At 40.2% G+C, this 24,936-nt stretch overlaps 2 protein-coding genes across 2 annotated transcripts; one reads left to right on the top strand and one right to left on the bottom strand.

The window, feature by feature from the left end:
* Window positions 1-1,302: 1,302 nt before the first annotated feature.
* LOC144536252 (neurexophilin-1-like) lies at window positions 1,303-3,464 on the bottom strand. The gene is made up of 2 exons (XM_078279289.1): window positions 3,105-3,464; window positions 1,303-2,579 (listed from the first exon to the last, which is right to left on the bottom strand). The coding sequence occupies exons 1-2, from the start codon at window positions 3,162-3,164 to the stop codon at window positions 1,839-1,841; spliced, it is 801 nt and encodes a 266-aa protein (XP_078135415.1). The 5' UTR covers window positions 3,165-3,464; the 3' UTR covers window positions 1,303-1,838.
* Window positions 3,465-8,480: 5,016 nt separating this feature from the next.
* Window positions 8,481-22,937, top strand: LOC144536328 (alpha-tectorin). The gene is made up of 25 exons (XM_078279407.1): window positions 8,481-8,578; window positions 8,884-8,957; window positions 9,290-9,313; window positions 10,386-10,512; window positions 10,875-11,148; window positions 11,243-11,338; window positions 11,492-11,657; window positions 12,181-12,581; window positions 12,691-13,267; window positions 13,362-13,945; window positions 14,157-14,709; window positions 14,795-15,393; window positions 15,567-15,724; window positions 15,836-16,233; window positions 17,997-18,193; window positions 18,974-19,369; window positions 19,482-19,765; window positions 19,910-20,187; window positions 20,507-20,626; window positions 21,001-21,185; window positions 21,298-21,458; window positions 21,929-22,180; window positions 22,388-22,547; window positions 22,643-22,745; window positions 22,844-22,937. The coding sequence occupies exons 2-25, from the start codon at window positions 8,912-8,914 to the stop codon at window positions 22,933-22,935; spliced, it is 6,231 nt and encodes a 2,076-aa protein (XP_078135533.1). The 5' UTR covers window positions 8,481-8,578; window positions 8,884-8,911; the 3' UTR covers window positions 22,936-22,937.
* The last annotated feature ends 1,999 nt before the right edge of the window (window positions 22,938-24,936 follow it).

Here is a 24,936-nt window from a genome sequence, read left to right as displayed (position 1 = left end):
TTTTTGTAGTCATCTCTTCAATATTAATAATCCCTATACTCTTGCAGATGTATTTAATTTTTTAGAGCTGTTAATACTTAATGTGTCCTCACTCTCTCCATTTTGACTGGTGTGAGGATTGGACTGAATGCAACAGTGGTGGAATGTAACTAATTACATTTACTGGTACTGTACTCAAGTATAAGTAAATCTACTTCTACTTTTCTACATTTCTTTGTTTTTAGGGCTTTTATTGCCTTTATTAGAACAGCTGAAGAAGACGGAGAGAGAGAGAGAGAGAGATGGGGGGAGATGATGTGCAGCAAAGGGCAATGGGTAAGATTTGAACCCGGGCCGCTGCCAAGGACTCAGCCTACACGCTCTACCAGGTGAGCTACCTTATGACGTCATAAGGAGGAAGGTTACCTCCCCTTTCTCTGCTTTGACCATCCAGAGAATTTGGCCCGCCCATGAGAAAGAGAGAGACATCATGGCTTGAAAACAGGTGAAGCATGGCAGTTGGTCAAGGCCACACCTCCACCCTCCACCTTGCCTTCCCACTAAGGGGACCACTAAGGCCTATATAAAAGAGACTTCAGATACAGCATTAGGAGACCACTAAGGCCTATATAAAAGCATCCAAAAAGCAGCATGTCATAGGACCGTTAAAAGAACCATGGGAATCTTGAAAGCGGAGTCCCACTGTGAGGGTTGGCCAGGGCATCCCCTACATAATCTAGTTAGCAGGGTGTGTGTGGTTCATTAAACCTCTGTTTAGCCAGTAGGAAAGGCTACTTGTGAATGCAGTGACTGGCAGCTGACAACAGCTCTGAAACAAATCTGTAAAAAGTTTAAATTATCATGATATTGGTTTTTGTTTTTACATTATTTTAATTTTCAAATTTATAATAGTTCATAGATTATGTTCAAATCTGACAAATATACAACTATTAAAATCTGCAAATATGTTGAATACATGTCTAATATCTTTCTAATACATTTGTTGTTCTTTTACATATAGGTCACGTGAAGATCATTCCAAGGGACATACATGAGGGGTCCTTGGCTGAAAAGAATTGAAAACCTCTGGTGGAAAGGACTTTTTTGGTAACTGTGTTGGTTTTAGTTTTTATTCATATTTGTTTTTTATTGGTCAAGACACAATAAAGAGTGTTAGGAAATACATGAAAGAGAAAGGATGAACTATGACAAAAGTGTACAAGGTACATGCAAAATTAGAGTGAAATGAAAATGCATGGTATATCCTTATATATATATATATATATATATATATATATATATATATATATAATAAGTGTTACAAACTAAAACTATACATTAGCCCCTACAAACCCCAAAAATGTGCTATTATGTAGTTCCAGCAAAGTACTGTAAATGGAATTATGTGGAGAGTGAAAAGGATTTCTTGATTATTCGATTGGTCGATAGAAAATTAATTGGCAGCTATTTTGTGAATTGCTTAATCGTTCACGTCAGTCTGTAAACAAAGAAAATGCTAAATATGACCTAACTCTTCATTTGTAAGGATTTCATCAGTCTTATGTGATAGTAAAGATTGTGATGAGCATTTTTCACAACTTTCTGTCATTTCATAAAACCAAATGATCAATCGATTAGTATCGTAAACTCCTTAATGAAAATAATCGTTAGTTGCGGCCCTAATTATATGCATTTGATTAAAAAAAAAGTCTAATACAATTCTTGTAGTCTACAACAAGCAAATAAATGTCACTAAAACATATATAAGGATTTGCTAAATTGTAAAACAAACATTCTCTAGAGAAATTAAAAATGTCTTCAATGAAACATTATTCTCCTCTAGTGTCCTTGACTTCTGGTTAACCCGTGGGTGGGTAGGCTGCTGGATTCTGGGTTCTGTAGTCTGGACACACTTTTTGAACCAGTCTGTAGTCTGTGCTGTAGAAAGACACGTAGATACAGATGACCTGGAAGGGTTTGGAGCACATCCAGGTGACGTGGCTCTGGGTCTGCTCCTGAGCACACGTCTTGGACGGGTCATAGTTACACAGCATCACCTTTTTGGTGCGTTCAGTCTTCTCATAGTCCACCCTGCAGTTGAACGTCTTTGAGTCTTTTGGGTTGACCACGCTTTGGCGCTCCAGATCAAACTCCACCTCTTTTATCGGTGGGACGAGGCTGACCGACACGTTGCCCACGCCTGTGGAGTTGTGGCGGAAGTAGACTCCAAGAGAGCCGTTCCCGTGGTCCACGATCTTGCCCATTATCAGCAAATTCAGTTTGACGGTTTTGATGTTTGAGTAAAAGTCCCCCCAACTGAACGTCCTGGAGAATTTAGATGTTCCATGGACTTTCATAATGGGTCGAAGCTTTATCTTTAAGGACGGGTTGGAGTGTGACTGGGAGTTTCCTCCAAGTCTTTCCAGAAGTCCCTGCTTTGAAAGAGGAGTAAAAGGACTGATGGGTAGTTTGATGTTCTGAATCAAACTTCTAGTTTGGAGTGCCAAGTTTTCATGTGAAGAAGGGTCTTGGTCTGTGTTGAGTTCAGGTGATGCTCTCTTGCTGAAGGTGAAATTGGCATGATGTTGCCCAAGAACCAACTAGACAGAAAATCAGGAGAGAAATTTGGACATTGAGTTTATGTGGAAATCAATTAATAAGAATGTCCAGGGATTCAGTTAATACTCACTCTAATTCTCTAAGAATATATTTTATGTTAAACCACTGCCAAAAACTAAAATAGATGCTTAATTATACTATTATAATGCCAATTTATAGTATTGGCATAAAAAAAGTCATCTTGTAGGTGATCAAACTACACACAAATGCTGTTCGATTAAACTCCATATTTAATTAGCTTATAGTGCATTTTGCCATGTAAAACTGCAAAATATCTAATTTCACAGAGGTTTATGGTGGCATTAAAAGTGTTTTTTCTATAAAAACAATATATCTGTAAATAATTACAAAAGAGACCTAAAATGCAAAGACTCAAGCAAAGTGTCAGTGGCTCACAACTGGACACTTCTTGAGTTAATAATACACTTTTTTACTTTCCAACCTGCTTGCTCAAATTTTTCCTAAGTTAACAATTTATGTTCAGTGCGTCTAGATCTTTTACTTACCAAACAAAAGGTTTCTTCCAGAAGTATCCAAACAAAGCACCGCCGGGCAAACATCTCCATAGTGCATGAATTCCATCCACTCTCACCTGACTTTTATTCAGGCCGAGTTAAGTTTTGAAAGTCCATGTTGAACAGCTGCATCTACATTAAACGCTGGGAGAGATGCTCAGTGGTAGTAGCAGGAAACCTGTGTGCTGCAGCTTCTCACTCACAGCACACACTGGGGAGAGGCGTTGTCAGATCTCCAGGCTTTAACACTCAGTTTTGCTCCCTCTCTCTCTCTCTCTCTCGCTCGCTCTCTCTCTCTCTCTCTCTCTCTCTCTCTCTCTCTCTCTCTCTCTCTCTCGCTTGCTCTCTCTCTCTCTCGCTCTCTCTCTCTCTTTTCTTTCTCTCTCTCTATCTCTTTCTCTCTCTCTGTCTATCTCTCTCTCTCTCTTTTCTTTCTCTCTCTCTCGCTCTCTCTCTCTCTCTCTCTCTCTCTCTCTCTCTCTCTCTCTCTCTCTCTTTCTCTCTTTCTCTCAATTTCAATTTTCAATTTCAGTTTGCTTTACTGGCAAGACAAAGAGGGTGAAGAGGGTGGACCTCCTCATCCCATCCCAGCCATGCCCATGTTCTACAGAAGCACCATTAAGAGCATTCTCGCCCACTGCATCTCTTCTCGGTTTGGTAACAGCACAGCAGAGGAGAGACACAAACTGAACAGGATAGTGAGAACAGCTGAAAAAAACATTGGTGCCTTGCTGCCGCGTCTGCAGGACATCCACACTGAGCGCTGCGTGCGTAGAGCAGACAGCATCATAAAGGACGCCACTCATCCCTCTCGTGGCATGTTCGCACTCATGCAGTCCGGGAAAAGATACAGAAGTCTCAAATCAAGGACTGCTCGGCTGTTTAACAGCTTCTTTCCCACAGCAATCAGACTCCTTAATCAGTGAACTGCAAATAAGAGACTGCTCCTTTCAAATATTTTAAACAGATATTTTTAGCATCATCTTAGTTATTTAATAAGTGTTTATTTGAGCTTAATCTTAGTTTATTTATTAAGTGCTTTAATGTATATGAGTTTAGGGTTTAGTTTTTCACACCTACCTCATTTGGTCCGGACTTTTCAGTTTGATCCGAACCAAAATTACAGGTGTGAAACCTCCCCCGGACCACGGTTCCGGATCAAAAGACCAAATTTTGGTCCGATAAAAACAGGTGGTCTCGGTCCGGACCAAACTGAACCATGGTCCGGTTCGTTTATAGTGTGAAAGCATTTTTTGGATGGTTCGGACTTTCGGACCAAATACAATAAGCTCTGGCAGGCTCTCCTTGTGTTACCAGACCGGGGAAGCTCCTTTAAGGAATAGCTCAGTGCTTAGTGTGTAGGCTAGGCTACATGAGAGAGTGTGTGACAGTGAAGGCGCTCAGAGCAGACAGCTGTCGGCTATCAGAACAGAGAATACATCAGCAGTTTATTTGTTAAGTGGTAGTAAATGTACAGTGTAGGTTTCCGTTTGTCTCTGAATAAATGCTCCAGAAAGAAAGTTCCCGTGTCTTGCTTCTCAACATCACAACAAAACAAAAAGAACCGCGGCAGTAGTTGAGAGCAGAACTCGGACACAGAGAGGATATGAGAGGACGGGGAAGCCCGTCTACAGACCAATCAATTATAAGTATCTGGAGACGCAGCTCACGTATGTGATGACGGCAGGACGTAGTTTTTTCACGTATAGATCTTTAGTGCGCTTGCATAACTGCAGTGTGAAACCAACACTTACCGGATAAAATGTATACAATACATGAACCTTGGTCCGGACCTTGGTTCGGACTTTCAGGTGTGAAAACGCCTTGCATTGATTTTTTATTGAATAGTGGATGTGTGAAACGCAATTTCGTTTTTATGCGGTGCAATAAAATGACTAAGAAATCTTGATGCAACTATCCCATTACAGTAAACTACATTAAGATTTAATCCCTGGAAATCTTAAGATTCCTCTATAACATTAAATATTCATTATTAAAGCAGCAGTAAACATTCAAGTTTTTTTCAGGGTTATAATATATTATGACTATGAAAAAGAAAAAGTACAAGATAGCCCTTTTCAACCCTGACAACCCTAACAAATGCAGCATGGAGGGGAATAGAAAGAGGAGTGAGAGTAATCAAAGAAGGTGATAACAAAATGTAATTCAGTTTCTGGATATCTTTGCTCAAAAACAAATGCAGTGCAATGCAGTGATTTAAAAAAAATGTGTCCCCCTTGAAAATATTCACACTCACACCACATCTCTTTCACTAAAACATTGATGTTTATCTGGAGTCCTCATTTAATTTCATTTTCATTTCTGGAGTCAAAATTAGTTTTTGTTTTAATGTATTTATTGGGAATTTTGTGTGTGAGACTTTTGTGTTTGAGTGTAAACCACAACCATTTAATTTGATGACTATTTGGGTACAATTCAACAAGAGTTATTTGATGAAAATGAATTTATGGTTAGTGTTTGCTATCTGGGTTATCTCTACAACTGGTTAACATTAACATTTTTGTAACAGTGTAGGATTGTAATTCTCCTGTCTGGCGCCCTACTTTACATGCTATACTATACAGTATACTATGACTTTTTATGGCATATAGACACTTCATCATCTTAATACATCCTTTGCAGGGTTTGTGCACGTAACCCTGCAAAGTGGCTGCAAAGATTTTCGAGTTGAGGCACTGAACCAACAAGATGATGTGACTGATGGCAAGGTGGCACAGATCTCTGCAGCTGCATACTCTTAATCTCCTAGCAACCTTGATTATTCAAACTCATAGTTTGCCTCAATTGGTTCAAGATAAAGATAAAATATGATACAATTAATTATAAAATGAATTATAAAATACATTCATTCACATGCTGCAGGCCTATATGTTTTTGGGTCACAATTTCTTGGAATCACTTGCAGCTGGAAAATGTCCCGCCTCCCTGCAGTTTGCCTTGCTCTGGCTCAGGTTATGTTGCACGTTTTTTTTCTCTGATTCAGTTTGTATGGTCAGAGTTACAGTAAGGAAGTAGATTGAGAGAGTATTAAGTGTCCAATTCAGGACAAAGTGAATAGAGTGATCAACACTTCTGTTGGCTGTAAATGAACCTAAAGCTGTGCATCACTGAGCAACAAGCTATCATTTTGATTAACCCTCTTGGTGTGTTCCAGTAAAACCAAACTGTGATTCCTAATTACCATAAGCTTTAATAAAACCCTTCACACTAGATACTCACTCAAACAAAATATGTTGGTTTGGCATAAACGACTAGCAGGCTACGTGTTATTTTTTTTTTATTTTTCTTGGCTGATAATGAGCCTTTGGGGAACACATTAAGGCAGGGTCTGGGCATCAAACACTGAATTTCCTGCATTCTTTCTGGTACATTTTATGCACCAGTTTATGGTGGACACATCTTTATTTTGGCTATGTGATATTAGCCTAGCTAATGGAATATACAGTAAGGGGGGTTTTACATTAGGGACCTGGGCCCTGATCCAAGTAGCCTACACTTGACCCCAAGTCCAGTTTGTTTGATCAGTGTGTTCATTCATTTGTGCCAAAGTCCACTTGGAAAGGTGTTAAAACCAACTGTACCGAAACTCGGAAGTTTCCACCATTCTGGATTCTTGTTGGGCCACTCCTGTCAAGGATGCCAGCTAGCATGTCTGCTTGGATCTAATTATAACTAATTACAAAACTATTCACCTTGTCTTAGCACACTAAACAGTGGATGAATTCAATCCAGATTCAATTCTAGATATATTCTTGCCTCTCTCCACTTGCTTTACCCTTTCTTCTCTTCTATGACTTAACCCTGTAACCATGGTAAGATTGTGGTTTCTACCACCCTCACCGTCTTCCAGGTGTCCTAACCCAGCAGAAGGTACAGTAGAGATGGTTCTGAACCACAGTTCCACTGTGGCCTGATTCTCCTTTAGGATTTTCACTTTTACCAACTTTTCATCCATCTACCTGCGATGCCAGGTCCACCTTTGTCTTTTAAGACACAACAACTGCGTAACTGTAGGCTGCGTATAATCCATCCTCCCACTTCTTATAATCTTAAACAGACCAGTGCGGGGCCCCCAGTCTATCACACGGCTTGGTCCACATTGTACTGGTGTGGAGGTAGAAATCTCAGAGATTGGTATCTCAAAGCAAATAAAAACAAAACTATTTAGCTTACCCTATAGTAGGCCTACATGTATTGTATAAAATCAAGTCGCATGTTAAATGGGGCCGGATAGATAAAAACGAATAGATATTAATATATTATTTACATCATGTTTTAATGTTAAACATACATGTGGAAGGCACAGTGAATCCTTAAGCTTAACTGTATGGCTACCTTATCTATAGTAAGCTTATCTTCAATGTGTAAATTAAATGTTATAGATAAAAGGCCAATTTTTAACATAATTTGGCAGCCCCCCTAGTTTGGCTATCACCAGATCAAGCTCAATCTTTTAAGATTGAACATTAGTCTGGTGGAGTCTGCTCTGTATTTTCTCTGCACAAGAGGCGTGATCAACGGGCATAGTGACGTAGCAGCTACAGCGGCATCAACGGGTTGCTGCGCTTCGGTGGCCGGCTTGTTGAATGTAAACAAAAAGCTGCTTGGTCGCTTCTCTATCGTCATCGTGTTAAACCCGCCAATAGCGCGCCAGGTGGATAAGCCAGTTTGTCATTGGTTCCCGCAAATTTGTAACAGAAGGAGGATAGATAAACGTACAGGTTTCCAGCGAAATCAAATAGCCAGCAGATCGGGCTGGCTTTACCCAGTCTACTGCCCCCCCTGCACTTATTCGGAGGACCCCTTAGGGGTCACGAACCCCCTGTTGAATATCTCTGATGTTGTCTAGACAAACCAACTCTTTGAGCAGTTTTTAAGATACCTTGCAATAATGTGAGACTGCAAACAGAACCTCCTTGGCAGATTACTTAAAACAAAGAGTATGCCATATATTCTCAGCAGTTAACATTAAAAAAATATTAAGTGTTGCAAAAACCAAGTTAATATGAATGTTTTTGTTATTTTACTTTAGTTTCTAAGAAAATTACTTGATAGTTCAAGAGGTAATTGATCCTGTTTCTATGGCAGTAGAAGTAAGTTCAAGCTTTTCTACAATGGTGACCAATATTGTAATAAATACTCATTGAGAACAAGTATCCTGACACTTTTTACTCTAAGTATAAAAGCCTTTGGTATTATGTTACATCTTCTTTCTGTTTCTGCTGAACACAGTCCGTTAATCTTCACTATTCTTAATGCACAATAGAATGTTTGGTTCACTTGTTATGAGGAAGCAATTTGGATTCATCCATCTGATATTCCTGTAACTGGTCAGATGACAGATGTATGGGACTGTGCCAGCTTTAACTGTATAAAGCATTGTTGCAGCGCTGCAGTCTCACATAGATGAGAGATATGAGAACAAAAGAAGCACATATGAACAGGTAATCAATTTATTTTTGATGAATGAGACATTATTTTCAAACTGATGCTGCATATTAATAGTATTTCCTTGAAACATGGTGCTGGTTTCCAACTGAATTATAGCCAGAACATTATTGAGGACAATCTTCACTTGACATCATCAAAATGTTATTTTTATTAAAATGATTACCTCAGACACATAGGTGATGTTTACAGTCTTGTTTGCTTGCCAATTAGCAGGATATAAGTTTATATAATAAAATGTGCTCTCTCGTTGTAGTTATGTCCTATTTATTTATTTTTAAGTTTAATTCATTATATTTAGTCAGCAGGTTTAGAATTTGTTTTGGAGAATGGCGGGTCAAATCATGTTGCCTGTGCTGCTTTTGGGGATGATAGGTGAGTATTTTATTAAATAAAATTCAACTAAACACATTTTTATTTCTGTTGATGCATTTATGTAAATTCACCAAGCATGCTGTATATACACTGTATGTCATATCCACCTACCTAATGTATATAAGCAACCTGTTACATTTATCATTCTATATTTCAGCACCCTTTGCACTCTGTAAGGCAAACTTGTTCAGATTTGTTGTGCTTGTTTTTAGCTGTATGTCTATTTCTGTGTTTGTACTTTGAGGAGAACAAAAAAACTGTCAAGTTCCTTGTGTGGGCACACATACTTGGCCACTAAATGTAATTCTGATATTCATGTGTTGTTTTCATAGGTACGGTGATTTCTCAGACTTCAGGTAAGTTGTAGCTTAGATAATGTTTTCATTTTTTATTTGTTCATACCCTTACTCTGAACTGCTGCATAAGCGCAAACAACACTCAGCGACTGACAGTCTCAAATAATTATCCATCTATGTTCATGTTTGTTTTCATACAGTATATAAAATACATATTACTTCTCAGGTGACTTCAGGTAAATTGAAGCTTACATAATCTCGTAGTTTTCATACATACAATCAGTAAAAAACAGGAATTTCACATGCACTAAGCCGATGTGGAAAATAACCAATACTGACTATAAACTGATAGCACACAAGCTAAAGTATCGTAAGTTAATAGTTATATTAGTACTCAATTTACATCCCATGCCAGTTCTTAGTGTTATGTAGAACAGCAAAAGCTAAGGGTGTGGAGGTTGGGAAAGTACCACACTTGGTAATGGTTTGATTTGCCTTGCTATACTTACCAAGTTACATAATACCAGGCTGAAAGGCAGTGTTTCACTGCCCCCCTCTGGTTGCACCTGGGATGTGGTAGGAAGTGATATCATGGTGCACTGAAACACATACATAAAGTACACTCAGGCAAAAGCAGGTCTTCAGGTGGTGTAAAGTTGCTTTGAAATTGTCATGTCTTTTTCTTTTTTTTCTTTTTAATTTAGAATTTTTTTTTGTTTTGTTTTTTTCTGACAAAACAATCACAAACCACATACATATACAACACAAGACGACAAACTCATCAAACATTACAATACAAAGTACAACAGACGGGTGGGCAGCTGCAGAACCATTAGTAAATTCAATTATATGTCCAGTATAGCCTTCTAAAGATCAAGGGTCCTTCATCTCCTCGGTCAAATTGCTGAAGAATGATGTCATTTCTAATGTTTTCAATGACATCTGTTCTTTTCCCGCTATGACATTGTCAAAATGTCTGAAAAGGGAAAGGGGAATTCTGGTTGGTCAGATCTATGTTAAATATAGCGATCTAATGTTAAAAACAGGCCAATAAGGCCAATGTGGATGAGCATTCTATCTTTTTTTTTAAATTTTTAAATTTTTTTTAAATGTGATGTATTTTGTTCCTTAGGACCCCTCTACCCAATTGCTGGAACAACAAGCCCTCGATCAGACGATGGAAGTTCTCCTCTAATTCCCCTGCAACGACCTTTTGTGTATTTCGGCCGGTCATATTCTCAGATTTATGTATGTAAAAAATAATTTTTAGCAAACTACAAAATCTAGAACTTTTGGAGACTAAAATCACTTTTAACGCAATATCTGTGTTGTAAATGAGCAAACATTTATATAAAAAACAATGAGAGAAGAAAAAAAGCTTTTCATGCTTTAAATATGTTATGAAACTAAAATACTTTGTTTAACTTCAACTTAACTTAAATGTTTCAGATATTTAAAAAAAAACTACTACAGTTAGTTGTAGTTAATATATTGTTAGATCTTTAATATGGTTATAAAATACAGTAAATACATTGATCTTTGATAACGTGCAATTGTCAATGTAATCAAGGTCTAATACTACTTTGTTAATAAGAACTGGTTTATTTGTTTCTAGGTTAACCAACAATGGAGACCTTACCTTTAACGAAGCATTTTCTAGTTATTCTCCTCAAAGGTTTCCAATGTATGGAACCAGAGACATCATTGCTGTATTCTGGACAGATTTAGATAACAGAGTAACTGGTGAGATCTACTACAAGCAATACACCAGCGGCAGTGTCCTCCAACAAGCTACACAGGACATTAATAGGTATTTCCCAGGGCTGAACTTCAATGCCAACTGGGTCTTTGTTGCAACATGGTATGAGGTGGCCTACTATCCAACCACTGGAACAGTAAGTCAACTTATTCAACAAGTGGAGAAATACATAATGATGTGTATGTGTATTTTAGCTACTATATTTACCAATTTTAACTCAATTTTTACAGCGTACAACTATCCAAGCAGTCTTGATCTCTGGTGGCCAGTACTCGTTTGTGCTAATGAACTATGGGATAATAGCCTTAACAACTCACAATGTACAGGTTAGAACCATTAAAATTGTATGTAATGTATACTACAAAACATGCTTTTTAAGTTTCCATGCATTATTTAAATCTGAACGCAGTAATGTACAAAAAACTTTTAAAAAATAATTTTATTTATAATTATTTTACTAATGTGTGATGTACCTCCAGGCTGGATATGACACACAAAACTCTACTCATCATTTCACCATTCCTGGATCATTCTCAAACAATGCAACCGGCAGTTACTCAGCTTTCAGCCTGGGCAGCAATGTCAACGTACCCGGTCGTTGGGCTTTCCGGACAGATCGTGGATCAAGAGGCTGCACTTTCAATGGTAAAACCAGAACCATAGGGTGTTCACCATGGTACTTTCTATGTGATCATCGTTCTATGAAGATACTAGAAAGTCTGACGATAAACATTTGCTTGTTGTTGAACTATTGAACAATGTTTTATATGCTATATTGTGTGCTATGTTGTGCACTGAACTGCTAGTCCATTAGAATATGATGATATACTGGTGATCTAAGTTCCGTTTTTTATATCATATCTTTTATTTAATTAAATGTGTAATTTGCATTGGCATGCTTAAGTAGTTCTGAAGAGTTAAATGGTTGGGGCATTTAAGTATTCTACAAGGTCAAGACGCTGAAAGTGACAATGCAGCACCCAAGTCCAAGGTGGCTGGAGACCTTTCTTCTTATGTCCTCCTCTTCTCTATCCCCTCATTTATTGTCCCCACTCTACTGTTTGTTATAAAAACTAAAGGCTCAAATGCCCCCCAAAAATGTTTTATTAGTGTTTGCATGTTGTAGTCAATGCCTTTCAAGGAAATTGTCCCTTTATTTGTCTTCAAGGTCAACCTGTGCAGCGGGGTGACTCATTCTGGAGTGACAGTACCTGTGCACAAAAGTGCACCTGTACCTCAGAAGGCCTGGAGTGTCACAGCGAACCCTGCTCCTTTTCCCAAATCTGCCAGCCTACTGCCTTTCAGTTCTCCTGCCAGACGGTGCAGAGACGTGCCTGCACCATAAGTGGCGATCCACATTACTATACCTTCGATAACGCAGTGTTTCACTTCCAAGGCACCTGCACTTATGTTCTCTCTGAGCAATGTGGCCGTGGGTTGCCCTACTACAGAGTAGAGGGCAAGAACGAGCACCGTGGCAGCACTCGTGTTGCTTGGACACGACTGGTCAAAGTGTATGTCAATAATGAAACAATCGAGCTTGTCAAGGGAAGACCTGGTGAGGCTAAGGTTAGCAATAAGAAGTTTATACCTACTGTAATATTTAGAATTTAGTTCATATTCTTTACTATTACTATTTAAGTAGTTTTACTGTCTTTGCTTGCTTGTGTACTTGCAGGTTAATGGGAAGTTTGCAGCCACTCCAATCTCCCTTAGCAACGGCACGGTCCAGGTTTATGAGTCAGGTTTTTCTGTGATCATCAGTACTGACTTTGGCTTGGAGGTGTCTTATGACACATATCATTATGTCAGAATCAGTGTGCCATACACTTACCAGAATGCAACATGTGGCCTATGTGGAAACTTCAATAATCACCCAGAGGATGACTTTCGAACCCGCCAAGGCGAAGTTGTGAACTCTGATGTGGTTTTTGCCAACAGCTGGCAAACATCAGGAGACGATGAGCCTGGTTGTGGGACGCGATGTGGAGGTCTGAACTGTGCTGCCTGCACTGAGGCTCAGACAGCTTTATACAGCAACAGTGCCTATTGTGGTATTCTCCAGAGCAGTTCTGGACCTTTTGCTGCTTGCCATGGACAACTTCCCCCACAGTCCTTTGTTGAGAGTTGTGTGTATGATCTGTGTGTAGGAGGAGGCTACCAACCCATTCTGTGCCAAGCACTAAATGTGTATGCAAGTCAGTGTCAACAGAATGGTATACAGCTGCCCAGCTGGAGGAGACAAGGCTTCTGTGGTATGTCTGTTCATCAAGCAACATTATTTTAAATCATCCTTTTGGTAAAATGTCCATGATGTCAAGATCAATGTTCTTTCTTTCTTCTGTCTAGAAATCCTCTGCCCAGCCAACAGCCACTTTGAGTCCCAAGGCACAGGATGTCCAGCTACCTGTGTCAGTCCCAATTCTACCTACAACTGCCCTCTCCCTGCCCAGGAGAGCTGCATCTGCAATCCAGGCTACGTCCTTAGTGCTGGGGTCTGCGTGGCTCATTCTGAATGTGGCTGCAGCTTTGAGGGTCGCTACTACCGCTCTGGAGGAAGTACAATACTAGACGAGGACTGTGGGAGACGTTGTAGCTGCAGTTATGGCTCCATGACTTGCCACTCTCATGGTTGTGGGCCACACGAGTCTTGCAGGGTGGAGGAGGGAGAAAGAGGATGCAGGCCTAACAGTTATGCAACATGTTGGATAAGAGGCCCAGGGTCATACCATACATTTGATGGACTGACATACCAGTATCCTGGGGCATGTAGATTGACCCTTGCCAAAGTAATGGGCTTGTCTAGTCACCCACATTTTGTGGTGACAGCAGAAAAAGTGCCCAGAGGCCAGCAGGGTTTTGCCCGGTTGTTAAAGTTTGAGGCCGAGGGAACACAAATCTCCATTGAAATGACAGGTAGCAGCAGTGTTCAGGTAAGTCACGAATAGAGCTAAAGAAAATAAATGAGTTGTGACACCAGAAAAACATTTTATAAAAAAATTTAATTATAGAATAACAGTCTTGCATGTAGAAATATTGTTTTGAACAACACATAAAAGAGTCATTTTTTTCAAAAAAAGGTTCTGAAAAGTTTTTTGATGAAAACTGAAAACACTTATACTGGCTGTTTAAATCGCCCTTTAGGTTGACGGTCAGCAGATAAGACTACCATTCAGCTCAGCATCCAACCGAATCCAAATCTACCACAGCAGCATTCAAAGTGTCATAGTTCGCACCTCCTTTGGTGTAACGGTGCAGATAGTCTGGCCTCACTTTGTGCGTGTCACTGCACCTGGTATCTACAATAATTCACTGGGTGGACTCTGTGGTAATTACAATGGTCACCCACAAGATGACTTCCGCACACCCAATGGAGTCCTGGTCAACAGTTCTCAGGATTTTGGGGACAGTTGGCGAGATGGCTCTCTCGCTGCACAATGTGTGGAAAGTGTAAATAATAACTCTACAACAAATTACAATTCTAGTGAGTACTGTGGCATTCTTGGCTCACCGCATGGGCCGTTTGCCCAGTGTTGGGCCATGGTGGACCCTCGGCAGCATGTGAATGCATGTGTGGAGATCATTAGAGCCTCTAGAGATCCAGCATCAGCGCTATGTGAAGTCCTACGAGATTATGCACTAATTTGTCAACAGAACGGCGTACACCTTGAACGCTGGAGGAATGCAACTGAATGTGGTAAGAACTTTGCTCCCTTTTAGGGTAGGTGATTTTAATATAATTTCAATGATTTTGCTAAATTAATTGCTTTGTTTTTCTCTAGAGCCAAACTGCCCTCTAAACAGCCATTATGAAGTCTGTGGAACCACTTGTCCTTCTGCCTGCCCCAGCCTCTCTTTCCCTTTCGCCTGTGACACTGTGTGTCAGGAGGGGTGCCAGTGTAATGATGGTTTTGTCCTCGATGGCAACCAGTGTGTAACACCAACAGCCTGTGGATGCCATCACCAAGGACGCTATCGGCGCGGGGGCGAACAGTTCTGGGATGGTGAGGAATGTCAGAGCTTGTGTATGTGCAATGGCACTACTGGGGCTGTCCACTGTGTCCCCAACTCCTGTGGTCCCCAGGAGTCCTGCCGTGTGGTGGAGGGTGAGTTTGGCTGCCATACAAACCCTCATGGCACCTGCTCTGCATCTGGTGACCCTCACTACCTCACCTTTGATCACAAGGCCTATGACTTCCAGGGAACCTGCCGCTATGTGCTGGCGACCCTTTGTAATGACACTGATGGGCTCCATGAGTTTTCAGTGGAGGCTAAGAATGAGCCGTGGAATGGGTTGACCGTTTCAATCACAGCTGAAGTTTTTGTGAATGTGTGGGGCTATCGAGTGCAAATGACGAGAGTGAGCCACGGTGTGGTACAGGTGAGTAACACAGATTCCTATTGAAGACATCCTTAATCAAATTATTCCTCTGACTCTACATCTATTTTAATCTACACTGGATTTAACATCTATATATTTTTTTAAAGCAACAGATAGTTGCAACACAAATACAAATCTATGATTGTTCATCTTCTGTTTTTCCAATGTTAAAGGTGAATGGAGTAACTAAAAACTTACCTATTCTCTTAAATGGAAGTCGTGTTTCTATCTATGCAAGTGGATCTCGCACATATCTCAGCACTGATTTTGGCCTGAGTGTCATGTACGATGGACAGTACACTGTATCTATCTCTGTGCCTTCAAGTTACAGGTATTTATGTTTGAATGATTTAGTTTATATTCTGAAAAATTATTTTTATCACACATTTTGAACACATGTAGCTTTGACTCTGGATGTATTCAACTATTGTCATTAATACAGAGGAAAAACATGTGGACTTTGTGGAAACTTCAATGGCAATCCAAATGATGAGTTCCACACCCCATCTGGAATGATGGTCACCACTCCACAAGAGTTTGGGACAGCTTGGAAAGTGGCAGCCAACTACACCTGCAGTGAGGGCTGTGGCTCCTCTTGCCCACAATGCACCAATGAGCTACCTGCTAGAGCACAATGTGAGGTGATTCGGGCAGCTGACGGTCCCCTCAGCTTCTGCCATGAGCATGTGGACCCAGCGCCATACTTCAATGACTGTGTGTTTGATGTTTGTGTGGCTGGAAATCAAGGCCAAGATCTTCAGTGTAGGGCCATTCAAACATATGTCAGTGCCTGTCAGTCTGCTAATGTCCGAATCTACCCTTGGAGACAGAACACCTGCAGTAAGTGTTTTCCAAGAAAGTCTTTTGATCTACTGCACATACAGTCAGGTCCATAAATATTGGGACATCGACACAATTCTAATCTTTTTGGCTCTATACACCACCACAATGGAGTTGAAATGAAACAAACAAGATGTGCTTTAACTGCAGACTTTCAGCTTTAATTTGAGGGTATTAACATCCAAATCAGGTGAACGGTGTAGGAATTACAACAGTTTGTATATGTGCCTCCCACTTTTTAAGGGACCAAAAGTAATGGGACAGATTAACAATCATAAATCAAACTTTCACTTTTTAATACTTGGTTGCAAATCCTTTGCATTCAATTACAGCCTGAAGTCTGGAACGCATAGACATCACCAGACGCTGGGTTTCATCCCTGGTGATGCTCTGCTAGGCCTCTACTGCAACTGTCTTCAGTTCCTGCTTGTTCTTGGGGCATTTTCCCTTCAGTTTTGTCTTCAGCAAGTGAAATGCATGCTCAATCGGATTCAGGTCAGGTGATTGACTTGGCCATTGCATAACATTCCACTTCTTTCCCTTAAAAAACTCTTTGGTTGCTTCGCAGTATGCTTGGTCATTGTCCATCTGCACTGTGAAGCGCCGTCCAATGAGTTCTGAAGCATTTGGCTGAATATGAGCAGATAATATTGCCCGAAACACTTCAGAATTCATCCTGCTGCTTTTGTCAGCAGTCACATCATCAATAAATACAAGAGAACCAGTTCCATTGGCAGCCATACATGCCCTACGCCATGACACTACCACCACCATACTTCACTGATGAGGTGCTATGCTTTGGATCATGAGCAGTTCCTTTCCTTCTCCATACTCTTCTCTTCCCATCACTCTGGTACAAGTTGATCTTTGTCTCATCTGTCCATAGGATGTTGTTCCAGAAATGTGAAGGCTTTTTTAGATGTTGTTTGGCAAACTCTAATCCGGCCTTCCTGTTTTTGAGGCTCACCAATGGTTTTACATCTTGTAGTGAACCCTCTGTATTCACTCTGGTGAAGTCTTCTCTTGATTGTTGACTTTGACACACATACACCTACCTCCTGGAGAGTGTTCTTGATCTGGCCAACTGTTGTGAAGGGTGTTTTCTTCACCAGGAAAGTATTCTTCGGTCATCCACCACAGTTGTTTCCCGTGGTCTTCCGGGTCTTTTGGTGTTGCTGAGCTCACCGGTGCGTTCTTTCTTTTTAAGAATGTTCCAAACAGTTGATTTGGCCACACCTAATGTTTTTGCTATCTCTCTGATGGGTTTGTTTAGATTTTTCAGCCTAATGATGGCTTGCTTTACTGATAGTGACAGCTCTTTGGATCTCATATTGAGAGTTGACAGCAACAGATTCCAAATGTAAATAGCACACTTGAAATGAACTCTGGACCTTTTATCTGCTCCTTGTAAATGGGATAATGAGGGAATAACACACACCTGGCCATGGAACAGCTGAGCAACCAATTGTCCCATTACTTTTGGTCCCTTAAAAAGTGGGAGGCACATATACAAACTGTTGTAATTCCTACACCGTTCACCTGATTTGGATGTAAATATCCTCAAATTAAAGCTGAAAGTATGCAGTTAAAGCACATCTTGTTCGTTTCATTTCAACTCCATTGTGGTGGTGTATAGAGCCAAAAAGATTAGAATTGTGTCGATGTCCCAATATTTATGGACCTGACTGTATGTTCATGCTTAGTTAATTGACCAAAGTTAATCATTTTAACCACCTGACATCCATCATTTCATTCTTATAAAGGACTTGACTGTCCAACCAACAGCCATTATGAGCTGTGTGGTACCGGCTGTGGCCACACCTGTGCCAGCAGCATTGATGCCACCTGTGAGCAAGTTTGCTCTGAAGGATGTTTCTGTAATGAGGGCTTCCTCAGGAGTGGGACAAGATGTGTCCCTGTGGAAAGCTGTGGCTGTCAATATGACGGCTTCTACTATAGTGTAAGTTAATTAATCTCTATGATTTTAGCCTTTGCACACACAACCATTTTCCTTTGGTCAAGAAATATTAAGCAGCTCTCCTATATCACAGATGTCAGAATCCCATTGTCTTGTTCAATCTGCCCACCTCTATCAACCATCAACATCACTGTGCTTAACAAAGTAACCAAAGTTACCAAGTAACAAGTTATTTCACAATACTGTAGAGAGAGGACCAAAGCAACCCTACAATAGTGGTTCTGTTTATCATCAGATTACTTAAATATGGAAGAACAATTTGCTACTTTATTGTGCTACACATTTTGTGTGTAAAAACTTGTAGTAATTTTGTAGTTGCAGAACACTGGCTGACTATATCCTCAGATTTTGGTTAATACATTTAGCAAATTAACCCTTTTTACATCTACTCCCCCATTACATTTCAATTTCCCCCTCTTTTCTCTTAACACCATTATCATTAACACCATTTGCCAATTGTTCTTTTTCTATTTCATTCATTCTTTTAAATGTATTAAAGTTTTCTCTAACTGCCTTGCAATGACTTGGAATATTACATCTAATATTGTTATACACAGCCCACAATTTATATAAATCTGTATAACTGTACTATATGGCATATGAATATGAATATGTTGCATATGCATATTTAATGTATGATGCACAACACAGAACAATGACAATTTTATTATCCCATCCCCCTCAGCAGCATTTTGTCTTGTCTTGATGTATCACATGCTAAATATAACCTTTTTATGTGTCTCTTTTTCTCACATGTTGCAGGCTGGTGAGTCCTTCTGGACAGAGGGTTGCTCCCAGCGATGTGAATGCCATGCCCCCAATGACCTGCGTTGTTCTGCTGCATCTTGCACTCCTGCACAAGAGTGCACCATCAGAAATGGTCGGCTGGGCTGTTTTGATGCAATGTCTTCTTGCACTGTGTGGGGGGACCCACACTACATCACCTTTGATGGGGCACTTGCTCATTTCCAGGGCACATGCTCTTACATCATTACTGAGAGTGTGAGCCATGGCACCAATGAAACACAGTTTCAGGTAGTAGCCACCAATAATCACCGTGGCAACAACCGTGTGTCGTTTGTGTCAGCAGTGGATATATACCTCTCAAAACAACCAGAGAGAGTGTATGTCAGGATTGGACCCAACCAAATAGTAAAGGTACTTTACCACTTTTTGGATGAACAACTTTCTATATGTGTCTGGTGAAAACATCGGTAGTGCCTCCTTACTTCTTGTCAGTCTGTCTCTCTCATATCTCTTATCCCTCCAGGTGAATGGAAGTGAAGTGTCTCTTCCCGCCACTGTAGGAACATTAGCTCAGGTGGTAAGGCAGGGAAGCTACATAGTGGTCAATGCCATTGACTTGATAGTCCAGTTCGACGGGCAGAGTACTTTACTGGTCAGAATAGGCCAACACTGTCAAAACAGAGTCACTGGGATGTGTGGAAACTTCAACAGTGATCCTGCAGATGACAAAGTCTTGCCCAATGGCACATCGGCACAAAATGACAATCACTTTGGACACAGCTGGAAGTCACCCACAAGCCAACCAGGGTGAGGTGTTGTGAAAAAAGTATCATCAGTTGACAATCTTGCACTACTTAAAGGAAGAGAACACACTACACAATATTATTAAAAATGAATTATATGTTGTGGCAAAAGTCAGCCCAAGTGTGAAACGCATCATGTGTTATCTAGGTGTGGATCCACCGATGAAAGGAGTGGTGATGGATTGAACAACTGTCCCTTTATGGAAGAATACTCTGAGCTCTGTAGTGTCATCACCAACAGTAGCGGCCCATTCAGAGCCTGTCACCTGCACTCTGACCCACAGCCATTTTTCAGTTCCTGTGTCTACGATCTCTGCCTCTACACTCCAGCCAATGGCATGCTGTGTTCTGCAGTCTCAGCCTATGAGAGAACCTGCTCTGTTTTGGGGTTAAACATCCCAGAATGGCGCTCTGCTTTGCAATGTGGTATGTTTGCACTGAGCTAATAGATGGCCAATATAATGAATGAGACCACAAATCCTTATGTTGCACTTATATGTGGCACTTTGTAGTTTGGCTTTTTTGAAGCTAATGCACTTCTTTGTTGTGATTCTTGCTGTTCCAAGTTTGTACCTTCATGGTTAAATGGACTTATTGGAAGTCGCTTTGGATAAAAGCGTTTAAATTAAATTCAATGTAATATAACAGAGCTTTCCATTTGTCCTTCTTGAGGAAAGAGGTATTATCTTTTACTTTTTACAGTTTTATGACTCCTTGTCTCATCCTTTCCCCACTATGTCCATAGCTGAGTCAGACCCCTGTGAACAGCTGAACTGCACAGAGTACGAGTGGTGTGGTGAGAAGTACGGCGTGTACGGCTGCTTCTGTGATGAGCACTACCATCGGCCCAACAATGAGAGCTACGGTGAGGGCAGCTCTTAAAATGCTGCTTTGTTTTTTAGATCACTTAAGTGATGCATGTGAGATGATTAGTATACATTGTTATGGAGGCCAAGGTTCATGGGTATTTAAGTAATGTGAACCATTAACTATGACAAAATAACAGACGAAACGTGATTTTTCAGAAATAATGTTAAAACTGGTAATCAAATATAAACTCATAGGATTGGTACAATATCTGTGAGAGTCTCAACTCTGTTCTCTGTGGGTTTGTCACTAGGAGAAAAACCTTTTAAATTCCAGCTGTCATTTGATCTAAACATATTGATTAGTACACTTTAACCATGAGATTCTATACAAAATCTACAGAAACATATTTTTTTTTTCTCTCTTTCATAGACTCGTCCATCACTTGTGTCAGTAGTTCAGGCACCATGTCCGTGTCACGCTGCCAGCTGTTTGAAGCTGGCTTCCACTCCAACGCCCTCCATCTCCAAGATGAATTCTGCAATGGGACTCTCCAGAACGGACGACTGGTGTTCAACTTTAACAATGACGATCAGCTGTGTGGGACAGCTCTCAGGGTACAGTCCATAGACTCTAATGTTATCAACACAGATTTGAGATGTAAATGTTCTCCTTAAGACATATAACAACTACAAACAACTCAAACCATTTTGTCATTTCCATTATAAGAGCAATGGAACCCATTTCATCTATGAGAACGCCATCCAGGGCAACGTGGACCCTCATAAAGGTCTAATCAGCCGCCAGAGAAGCATTCATCTGCGTTTCTGCTGTGAATACCCTCTGGCCCAGGCCCTGTCCATGGCTGTGGGCATCAACCCTATAGAGAGGTGAAGACACAATCACCCCCCCCCCCCCCCAAACACTGTTTAACACTGTCCTTTTTATAGTGAACATCTGTCCATAGTGATACATCATGGCGTATGTAATGATAGGGTTTCAGTATTTATGTATTCCAATAACAGTATATTAAACACTGCTACATCTGTGCCTCACCTTTTTCGAGTAAGGCGGCAGTGGTGCTCTATGAGGACAGTGGTAATGACAATGACAAAGATTGAAGATAGGTGCCCTTGATTCTTGGAAATGTTGTGTATTTGCCCACTGTTCAGATTCTGCACTCACTCTAATAAACTTACTGTTTAAGCCAACAACACAAACAAAAGTAAAAGGAAATTCAGGGGAGTCTGTCCCTGTTCTGTAAATGTAAATACGACAAAGATTGCAAGCAAGACTTTCACCTGCCAGTGAATTGTTCCTTCTCAAGTGCAGTGACATTATGTGTCATTTTTTTCCGTAGCATTGTGAGGAAGAAGCTTCCAGTAGGCCATGGACAGTATCATATGAGAATGATCCCCTACCAGGACGCTGGCTTCCGCTTCCCCTTGACCAGTAACAGGAACATAGAAATGGAAATCGACCAGAGGTTGTATGTGGAGGTGCGGACAGAAGGTGTCGACCAAAGGCAAATCTCCACGGTTGTGGACTCTTGTTGGGCAACGCCGGTCAACCTCGCCAGCTACCCTGTCCGCTGGGATCTCATAAATGCAGAGTAAAGGAGCTATTGCAACTTCATCTTGTCTTAGCACACTGATCCCTGATTCTTGATTGCCAAGATCTGAAAAAATAAATAAAGAATTGGGCATAGAAGGGCCTCTCTTCACTTGCTCTACCCATCCTCTCTTTTACAACTTAACTCTGTTTACTTTATTGTCCGCCTAGTAACATTGTAACTTTCACCATCGTCTCTGTCTTCCAGGTGTCCTAACCCAGCAGATGGAACAGTAGAGATGGTTCAGAACGGCATCTCCACTGTGTCCCAATTCTCCTTCAGGATGTTCACCTTTACGAACTTTTCATCCATCTACCTGCACTGCCAGGTCCACCTTTGTCTTTTAAGACACAACAACTGCACAGCTGTAAGTACTACTGTGTTTGTGTGTGTGTTTGTTGTGCGTTTGGATAAATTATCAACAGGTGCCTAAGCAGACGCCTCTAATGTTGTTTCCTGCAGCACTGCTACCCAGGTTACCTCAGGCGCGTTGAGAGGGACGTATCCTACCATGCCACTACAGACATCTCACTAGGACCACTAACCCTGAGGCCACATAGGAGAGGTAACTTATCTTCCCATACGTTTGTACTTGTACTTGATGTATTAATAACACAGAGCTCAATGAATACATTTTAATTCACTTTGTTTTTTCTCTTGCAGGAAGAATGGTGCAACCGAGCAGTGCTTCAGGCCAGTTGACCTCACTGATGACCCTGCTAGTCAGTTTGCTGACAGCCAAAACTCTGGTATAGGCTGATCAAAGGTGATCTATATTGTAAAATTACTCAACATACCTTTGCTTTTGGATTGTATTTCTATTTGTGTTTTGTTATGCAGGTGAAAAGTAGAATTAGTTATTGCTTTAAAACAGTAGGGGATGCCAATGTGCAGCATACTAAAGTCACTTGCCCTTTGTTGTATTCACGTTGCAAGGTGTTTATCGATGGTATCCTTAGTTTCTTTGTGGTGGTTCTTTTCATTAAATATCATATAAGAAGTAATCATGTAATCATTTATAATGAAGGTTAAAATTATAAATTAAAGTATTTTATGCAGGGAGTATTAACGTCATTGGTTGCCTAAGAACTTTTGTACAGAGTCCCTATCCAGCCCACGGATCAAACTGGAAAAGGATGAAACTTTTTCTATTGTACATAGTGAATGATTCTATGGGTGCGCCAACCACAACCATATTAAGCTCATCAACAGTAATCAGGTTGTGGTTTTATACCTGAATGGCACTGCAGTATAATGGAAATGACTGTTACAAAAGACTAAGACTTAAGTCAATTCAAAATGTGTACAATCTGAACATGGTATACATCTCTGAATTTGTTGCTCCCTTTAAAAAATGTCAGTCCAATTATTTTAATATTCCTTCATTGACAAAATACAATTACATGAATTGCCATACAATTACAATCTTCAGACAACAATGTGTGAGTGGGCAAGAAAGTTGAAAATATTCAGCCAGGATCTAACAATAACTTGAGTGCACCGTGTCCTGTTCACTCACTCTCACCCAAACACAACCAGCAGAGATGTACAGTAGATGTACACCAACACGTAAAATCATATCACATAGTAGGTCGAACAGTAGTTAACCAGTTTATGGTAACCTAAGAGTCAGTCTTTCCCACAATAAATGACTGCAATACTGGACCATAGCCTACACGTTTCCTTTAATGAATGCATACAAGTAAATAATTGACCACATAACAGTGATGATTGTGCATGCCTTAAAAAGTTATAAATGTATCAGAATATTTAGAATGTGTTCTGTAAATTGCTCCTGATTTGTGTTACTCTGAGAAATCTGTTGTTGTAGTTTTTCTTTACAACACTAGAGGGCAGCATAAAACCAAAAACACATTTGGCTCTCTTTTTCATGAAACGTGTATTTAGCATAATGTTTATCAATTGTATTCTCTGGGCTTTTGTAGTGATTCTTTATAAATATTAAATCAATATTTCATTAGTGACAATCCTTAATCAAGATTGTGTATGATGTGTAAATTATAAATCATATAGTATTCATGTTGTATAACATTTTGACATATGATTTTATTCACTTAAAGTTCGTAGGTATTTCATGAAATTGCATAGAAGCATCTAGAAATACTAATAACTAGGTAAATAAACTCCACTGTGCTACCACAACATGTTCTGTGCCGTAAACGTAACAGTAACCACAATCCCAACCTTTAATACAGCATGGTATCATGGTGTCATTTGACATGAAAGAAGCGGCCAGGTTTCTCTCTTTTGTGCAGACACAGCCGATATCTCCTGTGTCTTCTCTTTGGGGATGAAATTCATCATTGTCAGTCAACGTGTCCTCAACAGTATGGGATGAGATTTACAGTAGACATAACAACACTTACCACACACTTACATCATGTAATTTGTCATTGGTGTTACTACAAAGACTTCAAAGAGGCCCAATACAGTACACAGACTCTCCAGTCCACTACTGTCAATTCAGGTAAGTTATGTGGAGATTACTTTACAGATCATGTTTCACATCGGTTGGCTTAGTAGAAAAAGAATATACGTGTATAATCCTTGTTAGGCGTTTTCATGGTCTTCTTCTGTACCCAAAACATATCTATGTGTTTATGATGGTGCTAGAGCACCAACACCCTCTTTATACTGGAGTCATTGTTTGATCACTCTTTGTTTTAGCTTGTAATAGCTTAAAGTAGCTCCTCTCCAGTGTACCATTGGGAGGTTAATCCTGTGCCTTATGTGGC

This window comes from Sander vitreus, chromosome 21, assembly GCF_031162955.1.
Source record: "Sander vitreus isolate 19-12246 chromosome 21, sanVit1, whole genome shotgun sequence".
Classification (NCBI taxonomy): domain Eukaryota; kingdom Metazoa; phylum Chordata; class Actinopteri; order Perciformes; family Percidae; genus Sander; species Sander vitreus.
This window is presented reverse-complemented; position numbering and strand designations above follow the sequence as displayed.